The sequence below is a fragment of the Felis catus genome, chromosome C2 (assembly GCF_018350175.1).
Source record: "Felis catus isolate Fca126 chromosome C2, F.catus_Fca126_mat1.0, whole genome shotgun sequence".
Taxonomy (NCBI): domain Eukaryota; kingdom Metazoa; phylum Chordata; class Mammalia; order Carnivora; family Felidae; genus Felis; species Felis catus.
Window position 1 is genome coordinate 104,353,471 of NC_058376.1, and position 19,478 is coordinate 104,372,948.

Below are 19,478 nucleotides of genomic sequence, written 5' to 3' on the forward strand. Positions count from 1 at the left end.
TGGCCGCTAGAAGCGCCCGCACGCACTAAAGCGCCTCCTACCGCGTGCCTCCAGAGCTTCTGAGAGGCGGGCCCGCGCCCACTGCGCAGGTGCAGGAAGCTGGCCCAGAGTTTGGAGCCAGGCCCTCGCAATTACGTCTCTGCCTCCGCAGGCGCTGCGAGCAGTTTACTTTTGAACAGGGGCCCCGCGCTCTTTCCCATTGGCGGATGCTACGCAGTTGAATGTTGCCAGGAGACTGCGCCTGCGCCCGGAGGCTCCGCGAGGCCCCGCCCCATCTGGGCACCTGAAATCCCTCAGGGCGGAGGAGGGCGGGGACGCAGAGCATCTCGGGGACGCCTAGCCTGGAGGCCGTAGAGCTGTTTCTGCCTGTGGAGTATCTCTGTCTCTTCCTGCCCGGGGTGAGTCTAAGGAGCGTGCCTTTGGGTCCGAGAATGCGACTTTGGGTCTCTGTTCTTTCCCTGTAGCACAGGCTGGTATACTGGGTGTATTTGGAGGAGAGTCCAGGGGCTTGCTGATGGAGATGGTGGGCATGAGTACTGCGTTTATTCTCTCTTGTCCCAGGTGGGGAGTTTGGGGAATCTCGTGTTCCTCCCTCCGGTGTGGAACTGCATTTCTCTGTGAGGGAGCAGCCCTTTGTGGTGGAGGGTGAGAAGAGCGGCACTCCACAGAACTGGCCTGCCTTGCGTGGTTGGGGGGCGAAGGGCGCGGGGGCGGTGGAAGTGCATTAGGAGGGAGGCTCGGGAGGATTTGTCGTTAACCTTCGAGAAAGAGAAGGCTGTTATTTTGAGGCCCTTCGTTGTGAGAGGTTCTCCTGAGACTTAACAGAGTGGGCGTAATTATGCCCATTTTACAAGTGTGAAACCTCAGTTCTGAGAGGCATTGGGAAAAACTGACCCAGGGTCCCACAACATTTAAATGGCAGAACTGAGATGTACGGACGTAATAATGATGGGATACCCTCAATCAGAGTTTATTATTTTAAGCTGGCAAGATCTTTCAGTCCCATGGATGTTTCTTGTCTTCAAGTTAACTTTAAGCAGTCTAAAATGAGCGTGAATGTTTGCTCCGTCATCACCATTGTTGGCTAACATTTTTAAGAGCTCGTAAGATACTTGACGTTACAAAAAGAGGTCCTTTGTGACAATTTATTTGGTCACAGAATTGTTGGGCTTTTCAAGGTACAGGTGATACCTCTCCTGCACCAACTGTTGATATTTGTCACTATTTTTATAAAAACACAATGAGGCATAGAGGAGATAAACAGTAGAGTGAAATAACCATTCCTATGATGTCATATTTAATACATTTTTTGAGAATGTAAATTGCAAACATTCAGATAAAATTATTTTAATTTTAGAATACGAATAAAAGAATCTGAAAAAGTTGGAGAAGATAAAGTATATTCAGTCGCTAAGCCAGAAGATCAACAAAGTAGGTAAGCTCTGAACCAGTAAGTGAATACAAAATAAATTTTCAGTAAATTTTTACTAAGTGTATGATTTCAAGTGTAAGTTGAGATTCTTTAATTTTTTAAAAAAAGACGTGTATAAAATTCAAGCCGTCTAGGAGGAGCATAAAATGAGAAGTAAACAACTCCTTCATTTGACTTATAACTTGAAGTTAGTCACTTTTGTATACTCTTTCAGAAATTTTACAAGGATTTGTGTACATCTAAACACACAAATGGTATCGTCTTATGCATACAGATCTGCAGGTTGCATTTATTGTTACCTGGACACCATTTTACTATCCATTTACATACTGGTTTGCATTTTTTTGATGATTATATAGCTATCCTTTGAAGTAAGGTACCATAATTTACCTAGTCTGGCAAGGTGAAATTTTGATTTTAGGTAATGTTAAACATTGCCTTTCAGCAGACATATTGCTGGATGTTTTCCACCAAATAGATTTTCACTGTGAAAAGTATTATGGAATAAGCAATGAAAACCTTAATTTCTCGTTTCAGTTCCTGGTTAAATTGCATATATATATATGCAATTTAGGTTGGGGAAATAGGTTAATGTGAAAATAAAAGAACAGTGCAAATGGGCAGAGTTAAAGTCCTGTCTGACCATAGGATTTTTTTTTTTTTTATTTGAAAGTGTTATGGGAATCCTTCATTATTTTTGTATGTTTATGTGTATAAAAGTATTTTTAAAATCTTTCCCTATGTATATAGATGGTGCAATTGTATTTCTAAAGTAAAATTTTTTTTTTTAAAGCATTTATTTATTTTTTAGTTTGGAGAGAGAAGCTGGGGAGAGGGGCAGAGAGAGAATCTTAAGCAGGCTGCACGTTTAGCACCAAGCCCAATGTGGGGCTTGATCCCACAACCCTGGGATCATGACATGAGCTGAAATCAAGAGTCGGATGCTGAACCAACTGAGCCACCTAGGCACCTCTAAAGTAATCTTAAATTGCATTACATATGCATAGTATCAGGGCCAACATATGGGAGACCCAATCAAAATTTTTCCAGACTTATAGCTGACTCACACTGTAAGTTCTAGAGCAAGTCACTTAACTCTATAATGTGGTAAACATAATTTCTCTTCAGAGGTTGTAAAATGTAATGGATGTTTTATTACTGTTCATGTGTAGAGATGAAAGGCATTATTAGTGAATTAAAACTTAAAAAGTAGTTTACACACTAAACTGTTAATAGAATGGAAAATTTTTTTTTTTTTTGTATTGCTTAATTCTCCATAATCTATTATGTGTACTGACCATCCATAATATGCTAGTTGGACATTGTGGAGGCTCCATAGGAAATCAGCTTTCTGGAGAAAGACTGCATAAAAAGTTTAGAAATTCAGAAGTGTGTTTATTTTTGACACTGAAACACAAGAAATTTGTGAAATGACTTTTAAGTAGATGATTTAGCCTCATTTTTTTCTGAAAAAGATTTATTATATTTATTTCTTGGTGATTTTAAAAAGGGAAGCAGGAAATCTGGAAATAAGTTATTAGTGTTTTGGGGGGTTTTAGTACTCACTGGAGGAAAAGAACATTTTACATGGGTTACTTTTATTTTACTTCTTTGCTTTCTAAAAGTGTAAAATAATATAAATAGATTCTACAATTAATTTGGCAGAGGAAAGACTAGATAATAGGCAAAAACTTGAAAGTTTTTATTGTGTTGAAAATATGCATAAAATTTACCATTATAACCATTTTTAAGTATACAGTTTAGTGGCATTCAGTACATTCACATTTTTGTTCAACTTGTCACGATCCATTGGCGTCAAACTTCTTCCATCTTCCCAAACTGGAACTAAACAATAACTCTCCATCTTGTCTCCCTCTAGCACTATTTCACTTTCTATCTTTGTGAATTGTTTACTATCTTCTATTATGCATATTTTCCACATCCTTTATGATCATACAGTTTTTCTCCTTTGACTTAATAATTTCCTTTTTATTAAATTAATTTTACATTTCTGGGAAGAACCTTATTTTGGTCATTGTTCTGTATTCTTTTAATGTACTCTGGATTTGTTTTTGCTAATACTGTGTTCGGGATTTTAGAACAGTATCCATTTTTGAAATTAGTTGATTTTTAGTTTGTGTTTGTTAGGTTTTGGAGTCTTGTTATATTATCTATCTTCAGAACAAATGGCAAACTTTTTTTTTCTTTATTTTGAGAGAGATGGTGGGGTGGGAGGCAGAGAGAGAGAATCCAAAGCAGGCTCAAGTAACGTGGGGTCTTGATTCTACAAACCATGAGATCATAACCCAAGCCAAAACCAAGAGTCAGGTGCTCAGTTGACTTAGACATATAGGTGCCCCATGTAATTCAGTCACTTTTCCCAAAATTTAGTTTTGTCATTACCTCTATGTTCAGATGAGATAGTCTGTCAGTTCCATTTCTCAAAGACCTTCCTTTTGGATCTGTCATCTTCTTCCAGATGACTTGTTCCCTATACTTGCTGCACAGTTGTCCTGGATTTAATTTCACCATTAGCGGAGTGAGAATTCTTGCTTTTCTTATTTCCCTGAGGTAGATTCTTTAGAAAGGGTGGATGAGTGTTCATTTTTAGGCCTCTCATGTCAACTGTCTTCAGTCTACCCTCAAAATTTATTCTTCTGGGTATAGAATTTTAGGTTGGAAGCCATTTTTTCCTGAGAACTTTGAGGCCATTCCTTCACTGCCTTCTAGTTTCCAGTGTTGTATCATACATACAGCATAGCTAAATCTAAGATACTCATCCTAGAAAATATACATAGGTGAAGTTTTTTTCTCCTCTCCACCCTCCCCAAAAGTCTGGGCTGGATATGGAAAACTTCTGGTGCATAAAATGCTGTACTAGTTTTTGGAAGAATTAGCTTCTAAGCATGATAACCACCCATATCTTATGTTTCTCAGGCAATAACCAGTTATTTTACAGAGTTATTTTCAGCAAGGCTTGCTTCTGTTAACCAGTTCTGACTTGTCATAAATTTATTGCCTAAAACCCGTTTTTAATAACTCAGCAAGAGGGTAGTCTTCCAAATTCCAAGAGTGGAATTTGATTTATGTATCTTCAAGTTATCCACAAATTTCTAATTATATGAAAGTTAACTTTTGAGACCATATTTGCTTTCTATGTGAACTCAAGAGCTGACATTTTCTTTCAATAATGTTGTGAATATCTTCATTCTAAACGAAGTTGAGCTTTTGGGGTCCCCAGATGGGTTCTCAGGGAAAATGTTTTCTAGCTTTTGACAAATAGGGGACTTTGGAGGGAAGGTTTAGATTCTGTTTTAGGCCTAATTTTGGTACTTAAAACATTAAATAATATTAAATCTAAATTGAATATGTGTCTACTGCTCAAATGTTATTTTTTCCCTGCAAAGTGCTGTTTTGTTTATTCCTTCATTATGAATTCTGACATCACTAAAGTCCTCTGAGAACAGGTTTGTTTTTCATGGATCGTTTTTGTGTGATTAGAGCTGTCACGAAGGCTTCCCAACATGCATTCACTTGCATTTACCTGCAGTGAATGTCATCTTCTGTATTGTTGCCCAGTTACTTTAGTTTCCTGGAATGCTTCACAGTTTAAGCTTACTATCTATGTGACACATCTTGGCCCATTAGGGTTCTGAATATTGTCAATCTGAATGGAGTATTTTTTGATAGACTTGTAGACTCTCCTATTATAGCTCTTCCTAAACAAAATAGAGATTTTGCTATTTAAAAAACAAAACTAAGATCTGACATTAACATTACTGTCTTAAGAGGGAGTATTTATTCAACCAATATTGAGTAATACCTACTATGTGTCAGGTTCTGTGTTTAGACATAATTCCTGCTCTTATTGCAGGCTTACATCTTAATATATAGGTAAATGTTACAAAATTCTCTTAAATAAACTCCAGTTAAGTGCTGTAAATTGGCAGTACAGCATTCAGTGAGATTAATACAGGATCTAATTTGGGGAGGAGGCTGGGCCCAATGAGACCTGAATAAGAGTTTGATTTCCAAAATGATGAAAGAGCATAGAGCCAAAAAATCCAAAGAGGTTTTTAATAATTAAAAGTACAGAATTATTTGTAGATGTCTTCTTAAACTTTTAAAAGTTAGTTTTGTAGAGGATGATTTGGTGTAACCTTTATATTTTACATGAATGGGACTTGGATTTTTTTGTTTTGCTCTTTAAGGTTCTCTAAATGGTGGTGTAACTTGATCTTTCTCTATCAGGGCTAAGGAGGTCCTGAAGATTGTGGCTTGCATTTGAAAACCGGTACAAATTAAGACTTTAAGAGGAGGTAGGGTGCAAAATTTCAGGCTTCTGTTGTTGGAAATGTCAAAAATATCTTGCCAAGAGGTTACCACTGCTGGGTTTCTTTCACTAAGGAAAGAGGACTGAGGATGTTCTTTACCACTAACACTCTACTGGTCAGTAATTCATAGTTAACCCCAATCAACACTTCATCTTGAAAACTGATTTTTATTGGAAGGACTGAGGGTTCAAGCCCTGAATCGGGCTTTGTGCTGACAGCTCAGAACCTGGAGCCTGCTTCAGATTCTGTCTCCTTCTCTCTCTGCCCATCCCCCACTTGCACTGTCTCTCTCCAAAATAAATAAACATTAAAAAAAATTTTTTTCCCCTTCCAAATATTCAAATTACTACTTTGGAATATTACACTATGCTGATTCTGGGCTTTAAGCATACTAGTATTTCAATTCAAGAAGCTAGGAAATTTATAGTAGCAGTAATTAGAGAAATTATTAATACTTTTTTTTTTTTAGAAACTGTTGTTGAGCCAACTGGGAATATGAATTCTCTTGAATTAAAGACTATAATTTTGCTAATGCCAATTTGTTATTTAGGCGAAATGTTTAATCTTGCTTGTATTTGCATCATTAAAAAAAATCCTAACCTTTAAGTATAAGTGATGCATATTACATTAGTTTCAGGTATACAATACAGTGTTTCAACAACTCTATATATTATGCTATGCTCACACAAGTGCAGCTACCATGCTAATACATGTAATACGCTATTACAATACCAGTGAGTGTATTCCCGATGCTGTATCTTTCATCTTTGTGACTTACCCTACAACTGTAAGGCTCCTAACCTTCCGAGCCCCTTCACCCATTTCACCATCCCACCCACCCCTGCCCTGCAACCACCAGTTCTCTGTATTTGTGAGTCTGTTTTGGTGTTTTTGTTTGCTTGTTTTTTTGGATTTCCACATGTAAGTGAAATCATATGGTATTTAGTCTCATTTCACTTAGCATAATACCTTCTAGGTCCATCCATGTTGTTTGTACAGATGGCCAGATCTGACTTTTCTATGGCTGATTGTTATTCCATTGTGTATCTATATATATTATACACATACATATATAAATACATGTATCTATATATACATATGCACATACCCACCAGATCTTATCCATTCACTTATTGATAGACACTTGTGTTACTTCCATATCTTGTCTATTGCAAATAATGCTGCAGTGAACATGGGGTATATATTTCTTTTTTAAACTTTTTTTTTTTTTTTTAACGTTTATTTATTTTTTGAGACAGAGACAGAGCATGAACAGGGGAGGGTCAGAGAGAGGGAGGCACAGAATCTGAAACAGGCTCCAGGCTCTGAGCTGTCAGCACAGAGCCCGACACGGGGTTTGAACTCACGGACCGCGAGATCATGACCTGAGCTGAAGTCGGCCGCTTAACCGACTGAGCCACCCAGGCGCCCCGGGGTATATATATCTTTTTGAATTAGTGTTTTTATTTTCTTTGGATAAATACCTAGTAGTGGAATTACTGGGTTGTATTGGATTTCAATTTTTAGTGTTTTGAGGAACCTCCATTCTGGTTTCCAGTGATTGCACTAGTTTACACTCCATCAACAATGCAGGATTCCTTTTTCCACATCCTCAACACTTATTTCTTGTCTGATACTAGCCATTCTGACAAACTTAAGGTCTCATGGTTTTTGAGGTGCGTTTCCCTGATGAGCAGTAATGTTGAACATTGTGTCTGTTGGCCATCTGGATGTCTTTGGAAAACTGTTAATTCAGATCCTCTGCCCTTTTTTTAATTGGATTGGTTTTTGGTGTTGGGTTAAAGAAGTTCCTGATATATTTTGGATATTAACCTCTTATCAGGTATCATTTGCAAATGTCTTCTTCCATTGCCTTTTCATTTGCTGGGCAGAGACTTTTTATTTTGGTGTAGTTTTAATTTACTTGTTTTGGTTTCTCTTGAGACCTATTGAGTAAAACGTTGCCAAGGCTGATGTCCCAGAGACTATTTTCTGTTTTCTTTAAGGGAGTTTTCAGGTTTTATGTTTAGGTCTTTAATCCACTTTATTTTTGTATATGGTGTAAAGAAAGTGGTTTCATTCTTTTGCACATAGCTGTTCAGTTTTCCTAATATAATCAGAGATCTTTTCCTTATCATATGTACTTGTCTCCTTTGTCCATAGATTGCCCATGTCAGTGTCCTTTGTGTCTGGTTTTATACTAGTATCATACTGATTACTACAGCTTTGTAGTTTGCAATCTGGGATTGCGGATTATTTTGGCACTCAGGGACCTTTGTGGTTTCATACAAGTTTTAGGCTTGTTCTAGTTCTATGGAAAGTACTGTTGGTATTTTGATAGAGATTACATCGAAGCTATAGATTGATTTAGGTAGTATAGACATTTTAACAATATTCTTCCTATCCAGGAGTATGGCATGTTTTTCAATTTATGTCATCTTCAGTTTCTTCAATTGGTGTGTTGAATAGTGTTCAGAGTACAGGTCTTTTACCTCCTTGGCTTATTCCTAGGCATTTTATTCTGGTAAATGTGGGTGTTAATTTCTTTCTACTACTTTAATAAACGTATAGAAATACAACATTAATTTTGTATCCTGCAACTTTACTGAATCTTCATTTATTCTGACAGTTTTTGGGGGAGTCTTTAGGGTTTTCTATATAAAGTATTGTGTCATTTTAACTTTTTCTACCAATATGGATGCTTTTTATTCCTGTCTGCTGTGGCTAGGACTTCCAGTTATTTGTGCAGTTTTGATTTTAGCACTTAGGATGTAAAAAGTTGCACAGATTATCATTAAGTAGACTTCAGCAGAACACTGAATTTTACTTTTGCATAGCAACAAACTTAAATAACTTTAATTTGAAGAATTATAAATTAGAATTGTTTAGCATGTTTTTTTGTCCCAAGGTGAGTAAATTTTTAAAAATGATCAGTCTGTTACATATTAGGAGTTGTATTACTCAGAAAGCTGCATTTAAAAAATCTTAAACATCTTATTGTCTTTTAAATGACAAGCACAATATATTAATAGTTTTGAGGTTAACACCTGAAACTTTACATAGTATGTACAGGTATCTTTGTTGTAAGCAGGCTTAAAATATTTTTTTCTCTTGACAGGAAATGCACAATTTTGAGGACGAGTTAACATGTCCCATTTGTTACAGTATTTTTGAAGATCCTCGTGTACTACCATGCTCTCATACGTTTTGTAGAAATTGCTTGGAAAATGTTCTTCAAGCATCTGGGAACTTTTATATATGGAGACCTTTACGAATTCCACTCAAGTGCCCCAATTGCAGAAGTATTATTGAAATTGCTCCAAGTGGTATTGAATCTTTACCTGTTAATTTTGCATTAAGGGCTATAATTGAAAAGTACCAGCAAGAAGACCATCCAGATATCGTTACCTGTCCTGAACATTACAGACAACCATTAAATGTTTACTGTCTCCTAGATAAAAAATTAGTTTGTGGTCATTGCCTTACCATAGGTCAACATCATGGTCATCCCATAGATGATCTTCAGAGTGCCTATCTGAAAGAAAAGGATACACCTCAAAAACTGCTTGAACAGTTAACTGACACACACTGGACAGATCTTACTCGTCTTATTGAAAAGCTGGAAGAACAGAAATCTCATTCAGAGAAGATGGTCCAAAGTGATAAGGAAGTTGTTCTCCAGTATTTTAAGGAGCTTAGTGATACATTAGAACAGAAAAAAAAAACCTTCCTAGCTGCTCTTGGTAATGTTAGCAATCTGATTAATCAAGAATACACTCCACAAATTGAAAGAATGAAAGAAATAAGAGAGCAGCAGCTTGAATTAATGACACTGACAACATCTTTACAGGAAGAGTCTCCACTGAAATTTCTTGAAAAAGTTGATGATATCCGCCAACATGTACAGATTTTGAAACAAAGACCACTTCCTGAGGTTCACCCTGTTGAAATTTATCCTCGAGTAAGCCAAATACTGAAAGAAGATTGGAGCAGGACAGAAATTGGACAAATTAAGAAACTTCTCATTCCTGAAATGAAAATTTCTTCAAAGAGGATGCCATGTTCCTGGCCTGATAAGGATGAAAAAGAAGTCGAATTTTTTAAGATTTTAAACATCGTTATAGTTACATTAATTTCAGTGATACTGATGTTGATCCTTTTTTTTAACCAACACATAATCACCTTTTTAAATGAAATCACTTCAATATGTTTTTCTGAAGTCTCTCTATCTGTTTACCAAAGTTTATCTAACAATTTGCATGATTTAAAGAATATGCTATGTCACACTTTATATTTACTGAAGGAATGCATGTGGAAAATATTTTCTCATTGAAAATTCAAATCTGAATTGCTTAAATAGGCTTATTCTGTACAGCAGAGACCAACAATTGCTAAAGGGAGAAATAGGGTAGCATGGATAAATAGCAAACTAAATTATCAGAGTTGCAAATACAAATACATAGAAATGTTAAACCATCCATGTGTCTTCGATGGAAATATGTCAGAAATGACACAGAATGTGTCTAAACTAGAATATCTAGTAACTAATACATTATCCTATTTTATTTTGCTTGATGCTGACTTTATCGCTGTGACATTGAAGTATTTCTGTACCAATCCTGTTTTTTAGATTATTTCTTTTACATCATCATATGCTGCAGTGGTTGGTTAGTGTTGCAGTTCTTTATGTATACATAGCTTTTAGGTTAAAAGATGGTAAAATCCCTCAAGTGCATATATACCTGTATTTTGATGTGGCCCCGGAGCCTTTGGGCAAAACCAGGAGGGTGAGTAGAGGTTTTAATTCAAGCAGCAGTCTAAAAGTGGTAAGGGATTGCTTACATTAAGGTTATTTCTGATCAAACATACATGATACATTAATGTATTTTAGATAAACATTGCATTAAATCTATCAACATTCATTCCTAACAAACTGCTGATTTTGGAAATGTGTTAGGGAACAGTGACCTTTCAAATAATGGTCTTTACTTTATGGTTTGTGTAAATGACTTTTGGTTAGTGCTTTAGTCTTACCAATTTTTGGATAAAAGCTCTAAAAACATGTTATTAGAATAGTATATTGTTGATATATTCCATCCTCATTAGAGTTAGGTGGCATCATGTTAACTATATTCGTCTTAAAAATGGTCTTAAGTTTTCTGCAATTTGCTTATGTGAATATCAAAGTACCAATAATTTAATCTTTTCTTGAATTTTGCTTAAATGGGAGTCTGTAGTTATTAAGTCAAATCCCTTTAATTAGTTCCCTTATTAACAGGGACTGGAATTGTGCTTGTGGTAGGACTTTTGGCTCTTTTGTCCATGGAACTGTAAATATAAGGTTATTTGCTTTCCAGAAATCCTAAATCAGCTGTTGCTCTTGAATCCATTCCCTAGGAGTCCTACCTAGCACAGACTTTCAGGTCATATTAGGGAATGCTCCTGGTCCTAGGTTACATATAAAATGTCATGAATAGGACTATAGTTCTAAATTACTCCTGTTTATTTAAGTTTTGAGAGAGAACATGAGCTCCAGGCTCTCAGCCTGGCTCTCAGCTATCAGCATAGGGCTCGACGTACGGCTCGAATTCCCTAGCTGTGAAATCACAACCTGAGCTGAAGTCGGATGCTCAACTGAACCGTTCAGGTGCCCCTACTGAGAAGAAGTCTTAACACAAAAATGGCTGGCTGTATTAAATTTATGATCAGAATTATCTAGCACAATAAACAGTCATGTGGGCAAAGAACATTTGCAGGGTATTAATGGAAGTGGAGGGGAGAGAGATTGAAGTATCGAAATATACAACATAGTAACTTTACTCTGAAGTTGCATTAAATTTTAGTCACAACACAAAAATGCCATGTATTTTTTGAGTACAGGTATTAGTAAGCACTGATATTTGTTAGCTATTATGGGTCAAGCACTTACTGAAGTAGGTATTCTACTTTTTATAGATAAGGAAACCCCAAAGTAATTTGTCCAAGGCCATACAGCCAGCATATGGGAGAACCCATGTATTATTTTGATAATTATTTTGAAAGTCCTGCTGTCATGGTATCAAAACTTTAAGCCAGTAGTTTTATTTTTATTAAATTAAGGCTTCTAATTTATATCTAAGAATCATTTATAACTAAAAATTGAAGCATATACCTATGAACATTTTAGGTTTGACAAACATTTTGTAACTTGCCAGTTCTTAGTAGACAAAACTATTTACAAATTTTATGTAGTATGCATGAACATAGTCCCGAATACAAATAACTGATTCTTACACATGCTGCCTCTGTTTTGTAATTTTTACCAGGAGTATGAAATTATAAAATTTAAAGTATATAATCTTGATATATTTCTAAGTTTTATGTATAACAAAATATTTTAATAAACTTATTTTGGTACTTTACTTGCACTGAGTGTCATAATAAGGTGCTCAAACTCAGGAGTGGTATCTTTGGAATTCATATAGGTTATGGGAATTAACTCTACATGTAGTAAGAGTTAAATTCCGTTTACCACTACTCTCACCCACTGAAAAAGCATGATTATAGTTTTACTTTTCCCTTCTATATAATCTTGGTTTAAAACAAATGACCATACTGGAGTTTGATTTTACTTTATTTAAGTACATGCTAATGTATTTACATATTTAATGACTGTTATGATACAAACCATCTTTGTTGGATCTTTTTAAGTACCTAAACAATCATCATTGAATAGAGAGCTTTTAGTTTTAATTCCTTAGGATCAATATCTAGAAATCAAATAGGGCAAAGACTTTTTAATCAATATCAAGAAATTCCTCTTGAAAACCAAGTGGTTGCCAACTTTCCGTAGCACTATAACACTGAGCTAATGCAGTGTAGAAAATTAAAGGGGGACGGGGGGGAAAACCCTGGTAATTGGATAGACAAACAGCATATAATTTCCATTTATACTAAGGAAGCTGTTAACCCCTACATATTTTTATGAGGCAAAAATAGTGGGTATTCATTCCTTTTCAACTGATGAGTTATCTCAGATACTCAGTTTGCTGGTTCTCTTGGAAGTTTTAAACACAAGTTTTAGAAAAGCACATAAAATATTTAACTTCTCAACATGCAGAATTCACAACGGTTTAAAAAACAAAACATTCCCAGTGTTTGGGTTGTAGATACAATGATTGTCTAAATTAGTAAATTAAATAGAATACCTTAAGAATTTATTCAATTAAGTAGCTGGTAGGCTTTTCCTGTGTAGGTCAAAGATGCATGATGGTATGCTTGCTGCCTCTTGGTTAATATGCTCTAGTTCAGAACTTTATTGCTCATCAATGAACTTCCTTTTAACTTGGCAACAAGGTGGGACTAAGGACAAATCACCTCACCCTGCAGGCATCTTACTTTCTCCATAGCCTGCTGCTGTTTACCAAACTGTCAGATTCTTACAGCCTAAGAGGCAGGTACAGAGAATATTTTATTAGACTTATAACATGTCTCCTAATAGCATAAAAACCAGTTACATGATCCAGTTTAGGAGTATGTACTTCATATTATAATCCTTACAAAGAGAAAATCTCAATAATACAATAGGCTGAATCTATGTGAATTCAGTTTGAGGAATCCTGGATATAAACGAGTTCAACAAAGTCCTTTAGATGCGATTTGTTTTGGGTTTACTGCAACACTTTTTGTTATGTTGTATGTCTTGTAAATTCCAATAAGTCTGTCTGAGATCTCAAACATATTATTTCGAAGAGAAATTATTATGAACTGGGCATTTTTTGTTTGTTCCTAAAGAGGAAAAAAAAAATAGGTTAGAAGTGTTCAGTAATAACAAGTATTCCTGTAATCAACATCTAAATTTGACTTCCCTGAAATGTTTTTTTTTTGCAATTCAACATTACTTTGATAATTAACACGAACATGAGTGATGGCATGGATAATTCATGACACAGTAGTTAAGAGAAGCATTTGGGTTATTTTTGGAAGCATGGTTGCCAGAAGTCTTCTAGTGGAGATAATATCTAGGCAGAAGATCAGAGATTCTAGTTGTGTTTTTTGCTACTTTACATTATCAATTTATATTTTACTTGTCCAAAAAGGAAGTACTTGGTTCAAATAAAGGACCTGGTCTCTGATATCATAGGACATGGAATTAAAGTATAGGGGAAAAGCTCAAAAGTAAGTAAGTCCATGAATTCCATGTGTATTGTAAGGGAACCTAATAAAATTCTCAGAACAAAAACCTCTAAATGATTACTTACATATATATAAAATGCAACAATGGACACATTTTTAAAATCCAGGGCTGCATCAATTTCGTCCATGAAGTACAGGGGAGTGGGTTTGTAGTGGTGAAGAGCAAATACTAAAGCCAATGAACTAAGTGTTTTCTCTCCTCCTGAAAGATTGAAGATCTTCTTCCAACTTTTCTTTGGTGGTCGAACACTGAATTAAAAAAATCTATTAGTCAAATTACTTGCACAGGTAACAACTTCATGGTCGGTTTTCCATAAATGGCTTCTACCACCTTCCTCGGGGATCTCTAATTTGCTTTCCACAAATCTAAACTTTTTGGGGTTATTTTATAAAAATGTTATTGGAGGATGAATACACAGGAACACCTACCAAAATCTTAAGATTTAAATAGCAAGTCAGTAAATATTTCTTGCTATTCTTCCATTTCCAGCACATATTTTTTTGCTTTGCAATTTTAAAATCTTGATGTTAAGTTGAAATGGCTCAAAAATTAAAAGATGAACTAGACAAATTGTGTAAAATTAAATATTTGCCGCTTGCCCAAGATTTATGCTAACAAACTGCCAGTATGTAAATGAATTAGTGTTTATCATCAAATAAAACACTCAAGCTGTAGCTCTAACCTTCACATCCCACCCCTAAAATATAGAGTCTGGAGAATATGTAGAGATATGTTAACAAGAGGATCCAAAACTCAGTACAAATTACAAACCTGAACATGATTCCTTCAGAGAAAGGATCCAAGCTGTCTACAAGCTCCAGTTCAGCATCACCTCCCAAAGTAAGCATTTGGTAATTTTCCTTTAATTTATTTGTTATTATATAAAAACCTGCCATGAATTCATTAAGCCTTTGTTTCCGAAGATCTTCATATGCCTGTCTAAAATGATCTCTTTCACAAGTAATTTTGTCCAATTCTGCTACCCGCTGTAAATATAATTCTTCCTATGAAAAAAATATCATGAGAAAAATACCTATTCAGTTATTCATTTGAGATGAGAGCTAATGCTGCTAATTATATAAAATTAAAGTTGACAATTTAGGCTAAGGACTAAAAAGAATCTGACTAAATCATTAATAGTTTATTCATACCTTCTTTTTATACTCTGCAATGGCACCAAGGTTTGGTTTCATTTCATGACACTGGGCTTCTAAAAGTGCAATTTGATTTGTTATAGAATCTGGATTCTTGATTGCTTCAAGATCCTGTGGGCTCAGAACTGCAATTTCTTCAAGAGGATTATCTTCTATGGGATGCAATGATATTCTCGAAATCTAAAAGTTCAGTGTAGATGAGCATTAGGGATGTCACAACTGTAAGTTATTGTTTAAAAAAATCATATCAATATGACAAATTACCTATCTACTAAAACATATTCTAAGGAATTGTGGCTAATTTCTGTAGCAATTATTTTTCAAAAGACTTCAAGAAAAATATTTCTAGTGTTCCAAAGTGTTCATGAAGTCTTCTGTTAAATCTCTGAATCAGCCTTGGGGTGAAGATGGTGAGTAATGTACCCATTATTCAGATTTTTCTGTATATAACAATTACTATATGTTATTGATTATGTTCTCTATAAATCTAGTGATTTTCTCTCGGAATTAAGAATAACGTCTCAAAAGTACACACACACAAAACAAACAATAAACAGCTCTTTTTCATAAAGGATATTTTAAAGTTACATTTAACTAAATGATAACAATCTTACCTCTTTTTGCCAATATTTTATTTTAGAATTATGTTCAGCAATGTGACCATCTATTTGTTCAAGTTTCAACTTAATACTAAGTGCATCTTTTTGAAGTGCATGTTCATTTTCTTGAATTATTTTTAGTTCTTGAAGTAGATTACGATGTTCTTTCTGGATCTCTGGTAAGGATTCCTAGAAACCAAGAAGAACTACCATAGGTAGGACCCTCCCAAATGGAAAGAACAGGTATTTTCACATTAGAGATGAAGTTAGCAATCTCTTCCTATGTCCCATGCATTTTACAGTTTATTTACAGAAAAGTTACAATACAGTACTCATTTTTATTGTACAATACAGCTATAAAAGTTTTGACCTATTGTGTGCTTATTACTGTGTAAGCTGATGTCACATATCCCAACCCTTTAAACTGCTTCAAATACCATTCACTCCTGTCTTCAAATCTTACCTCTGCAGCATTTGTATTTTTCACAACCTCTGCTGCTTTGTCCTCAAGACTTTTTAGTTCTGCTGTTAAATCATCTACTTCTTTCTCAGTATCTTTTATTTCTTTCTCTGTGCGAAAGACGGAGTCTTGTGCTTTTTTAAGATTTCTAAACAAGCAAAATGATGTATTAAAGATGTAGTAACGTGTGATTTATCTTGCTTCTGACAACTTACCAACAAATGCCATATTAATGAGACATTTTTCTATCACAGATGTTAAAATTTATGATTTACTAAAACCATCCTTGAATTGGTTTTTATGTTATACATAACACTTCTGAGATGTTGTATATTAACCTCTCAGTATAAGGTGATGAAACTTAGATGATGAAGCAAAGTTGTCCATTGAATTATTATTTTGTCTTGTCTTATCAGACTGGAGATTCTTAAATCTCTACACCCATGAAGTTATACACTCAAATAAAAAAATACCTCCCAGTTAGGGCAACATGTGCTTCCCAAGGAGGGCAACAAGGACTATTTTTTCCCTTAAAAAAGTTACTTCTACTTTGACAAATGTGTTTAGGCAAACTTCTGCTCCTAACATAAACAAATGGCTTATTAGTGCTTTATCTCTGAACCAAATACACAAATGAACCAGATAATCAATATGCAATCTGTTATAATTTTAAGATAAAAGAAACAGTTGTTTACATTTCAACATTTTGTATACCTAAATTTAGCTCTAATTCCTTAGAAACAATAAATATTCTAAAAATTAATTTAAAAACATGATCTATGAGGGGCGCCTGAGTGGCTCAGTCGTTTAAACTTCTGACTTTGGCTCAGGTCATGATCTCTCAGTTCATGGGTTTGAGCCCTGCATCTGGCACTGTGTTGACAGCTCAGAGCCTGGAACCTGCTTGATTCTGTGTCTTCCTCTCTCTCTGCTCCTCCCTCCGCTCGCACTCTCTCCCAAACATTTTAAAAAATTTAAAAAAATAAAAAAATCTATGAATGGTTAATAACTTTTTGTTGAGTTGGGACAATGGAATAATCAAGTAAACTAGAAAGTTACCAAGACAATTTTGCCAAGAGGTCTCGTTTTTACCTCTTATTTTCCTAAGATCTAAATCTATTTAAATTAACAACCATCTATTCCTCTAAGCCAGAGAAACAAAACTCTAATTTTTATGTGCACACAGTAACTGGGGAGTTCTGTATGTCACGGCATACCTGTTTACCACTTAAAACATACACAAAAATGGTCATAAAATGTTTATAGGCTTCCCTTTACTAAAGTCCTGTTAGGTAAAAACATGTCAGACAGGCTTAATAAATAACAGTGGAAATGTTTGAAGGGCATTACATTTAAATATAACCCCCTTTTCCACAGTGGAGGTAGCAAGATGACAAGTTAGGTAGTACACATACTCTACCTGTCAGCAGTCTTGATTGCTACTTGGGCTTTAGTAATAGCAGAAGCACATTCATCTAATTGCTTATTTATTTTATCAAGTTTGTCTTGTTGGGCCTTGAGTTTATGGTTATTGATTTCCACGATGATATTGTGTAATCTTTTAACCTCAGCTTCTACTTTACCAGCTCTTTCAGCCACACTGTCATATTCTGAAATAAAAAGAAAGAACTCCATGTTTCTAGGTTCACACACATCACTTGTTAGATGTAAACTTATTCAGTCATATGACTTAACCTGATGCATGCAAAAGAAATTTTACAAATTTGGGCAAAGTGAATCTCAAAAAACCCACTAGAATACCTCCCCCCAAAATAAACTAGAATACCCCATGTCAGAACAAATGGTATTATAACACATGGTTAAATTACCTGGCTTAGCCATAAGCACAACCTGTTTAATGGCTTCATGCCCTCAGGCATTTTCCAAAAATCTCTGCAACTTTTTCTTACGTACTTCCTTGACTGACTACTGGTCTCATAATGATTTCTGCCCTCAGACTATGTGCCTATTAACTTGTCTGTGATAAAAAAGAACTGTGGTTGTTTTATTTTGCTAACCTAACTTAAAGTACTCCCTCACATGTTGTAACAAAGTGAGGGAGGGAGGATGAACTGGCAGTTTTCTCTATGGCACAGAAAACTAAAATTTGATTTCCCAGATTCCCTCATATCTAGGCTTCAGACATAATTAGGGTCCATTCAATTGAAAAAATTCACATAATTTGGAAGGCATACGTGATGAACATGTTTCTGCTGGCAAGCAGTGACAGAAATTTGTATTTTCTTGGTGGCATTAGAAATTCTGGTGTTCAGTCAAAAGCTCTGTGAATACTGACAGGCAACAGCACTAACTTTGATGGCGTGAATTGGAACGGATGCAATGTGCTTCTATCGTTGGTAGTTGCAGTGCCATCTTCCCAATTTGAGAGATGACTTTCCAATTATAAAAGAGGCAGTATAGTTCCTTTGATGGTTCTACAGAATGGCTCTAGATATCATTCTTAGATATTCAACCTAGAATTTCCTTCTTTAGTTATCCCACCCAGTGATTCTGTAAACAGTCTAATACTCTCTTAAACACACACATACACTACACAGATCCCGATTACACTAGCCAGGGTGGAATCTCTTCTCCATATTTGAATTCGGATCACTATACAATAGAGAAAGAATGACAGGTGGCAAAAAGATGAGTTCAAGCTATCTTATGTCTAGAAAGGTAAACAGAAATGTTAACTTATGGAAAGAATCCCACAAAGCTCCTACAGGAGGAATATGGGCATTTGCCATAGGAGCCAGGCAGGATTTGCTGAAAACAGGATTGCATGAGGACTTAATGACTGCTCCCCCTCCACTGTCTCTTCTTCGTCAGGTAGATTAATTCCAACAAGTCTACATATCTCATTAATTTACCATTTCCCTTTTTTGTCCTACATTATCAGAGTTGGATTCCAACAACTCATTTTTTACATTTCTGAAATCACCACTTGGCTCCTGAAACAAAAAACAATTCATGTCTTCTTTTTGGCCTTCTGTAGCGTCTTTTTATCCTAAGGTTATTAAATACACACATTTAAAAGTTCTATATTGCCAAGACTCGTAATCCCTCTCCACTCCCCAAAATACTCTATTTAATGAATTATTTTGCTCACAGTGGCAATGTTCTCTGAAGTTAAAATTCCATTAAGCTACTTGCGTGCTCTGCTCACTTATGGGTCAAAACACCAGCTACTATGTGTGTTGGCACCACAACTTATACTGGGGGTGGGCCAGAATGCCCCTGGAAAGAGTCCAACTTGCAGGACATTTTCTTAAGTATGTATCTACCATGCATTTCTTTTTTAATATCTGTAGTAGCATGTC

At 35.5% G+C, this 19,478-nt stretch overlaps 2 protein-coding genes across 6 annotated transcripts in view; one reads left to right on the forward strand and one right to left on the reverse strand.

The window, feature by feature from the left end:
- The first annotated feature begins 256 nt into the window (after nucleotides 1-256).
- TRIM59 (tripartite motif containing 59) lies at nucleotides 257-12,040 on the forward strand. 4 transcript variants are annotated; one of them, XM_023260429.2, is made up of 3 exons: nucleotides 257-398; nucleotides 1,358-1,435; nucleotides 8,885-12,040. In XM_023260429.2, the coding sequence occupies exon 3, from the start codon at nucleotides 8,888-8,890 to the stop codon at nucleotides 10,097-10,099; it is 1,212 nt and encodes a 403-aa protein (XP_023116197.1). In that variant the 5' UTR covers nucleotides 257-398; nucleotides 1,358-1,435; nucleotides 8,885-8,887; the 3' UTR covers nucleotides 10,100-12,040. The 4 variants fall into 4 exon arrangements, with proteins under 4 accessions (XP_023116197.1, XP_019666056.1, XP_006936355.1 ...); XM_019810497.3 differs by having other exon boundaries at nucleotides 1,358-1,431; XM_006936293.5 differs by lacking the exon at nucleotides 257-398 and adding an exon at nucleotides 527-645.
- A 321-nt stretch (nucleotides 12,041-12,361) lies between these two features.
- SMC4 (structural maintenance of chromosomes 4) overlaps nucleotides 12,362-19,478 on the reverse strand; it is a 45,933-nt gene continuing 38,816 nt past the window's right edge. For both annotated transcript variants that reach the window (XM_003991946.6, XM_019810495.3), the window contains exons 18-24: nucleotides 17,576-17,765; nucleotides 16,159-16,303; nucleotides 15,711-15,884; nucleotides 15,094-15,276; nucleotides 14,714-14,946; nucleotides 14,007-14,190; nucleotides 12,362-13,533 (exon numbers count right to left, since the gene is read on the reverse strand). In XM_003991946.6, the coding sequence (XP_003991995.3) occupies nucleotides 13,381-13,533; nucleotides 14,007-14,190; nucleotides 14,714-14,946; nucleotides 15,094-15,276; nucleotides 15,711-15,884; nucleotides 16,159-16,303; nucleotides 17,576-17,765 (1,262 nt within the window). In that variant the 3' untranslated portion in view covers nucleotides 12,362-13,380. The remainder of the gene's footprint in view (nucleotides 13,534-14,006; nucleotides 14,191-14,713; nucleotides 14,947-15,093; nucleotides 15,277-15,710; nucleotides 15,885-16,158; nucleotides 16,304-17,575; nucleotides 17,766-19,478) is intronic.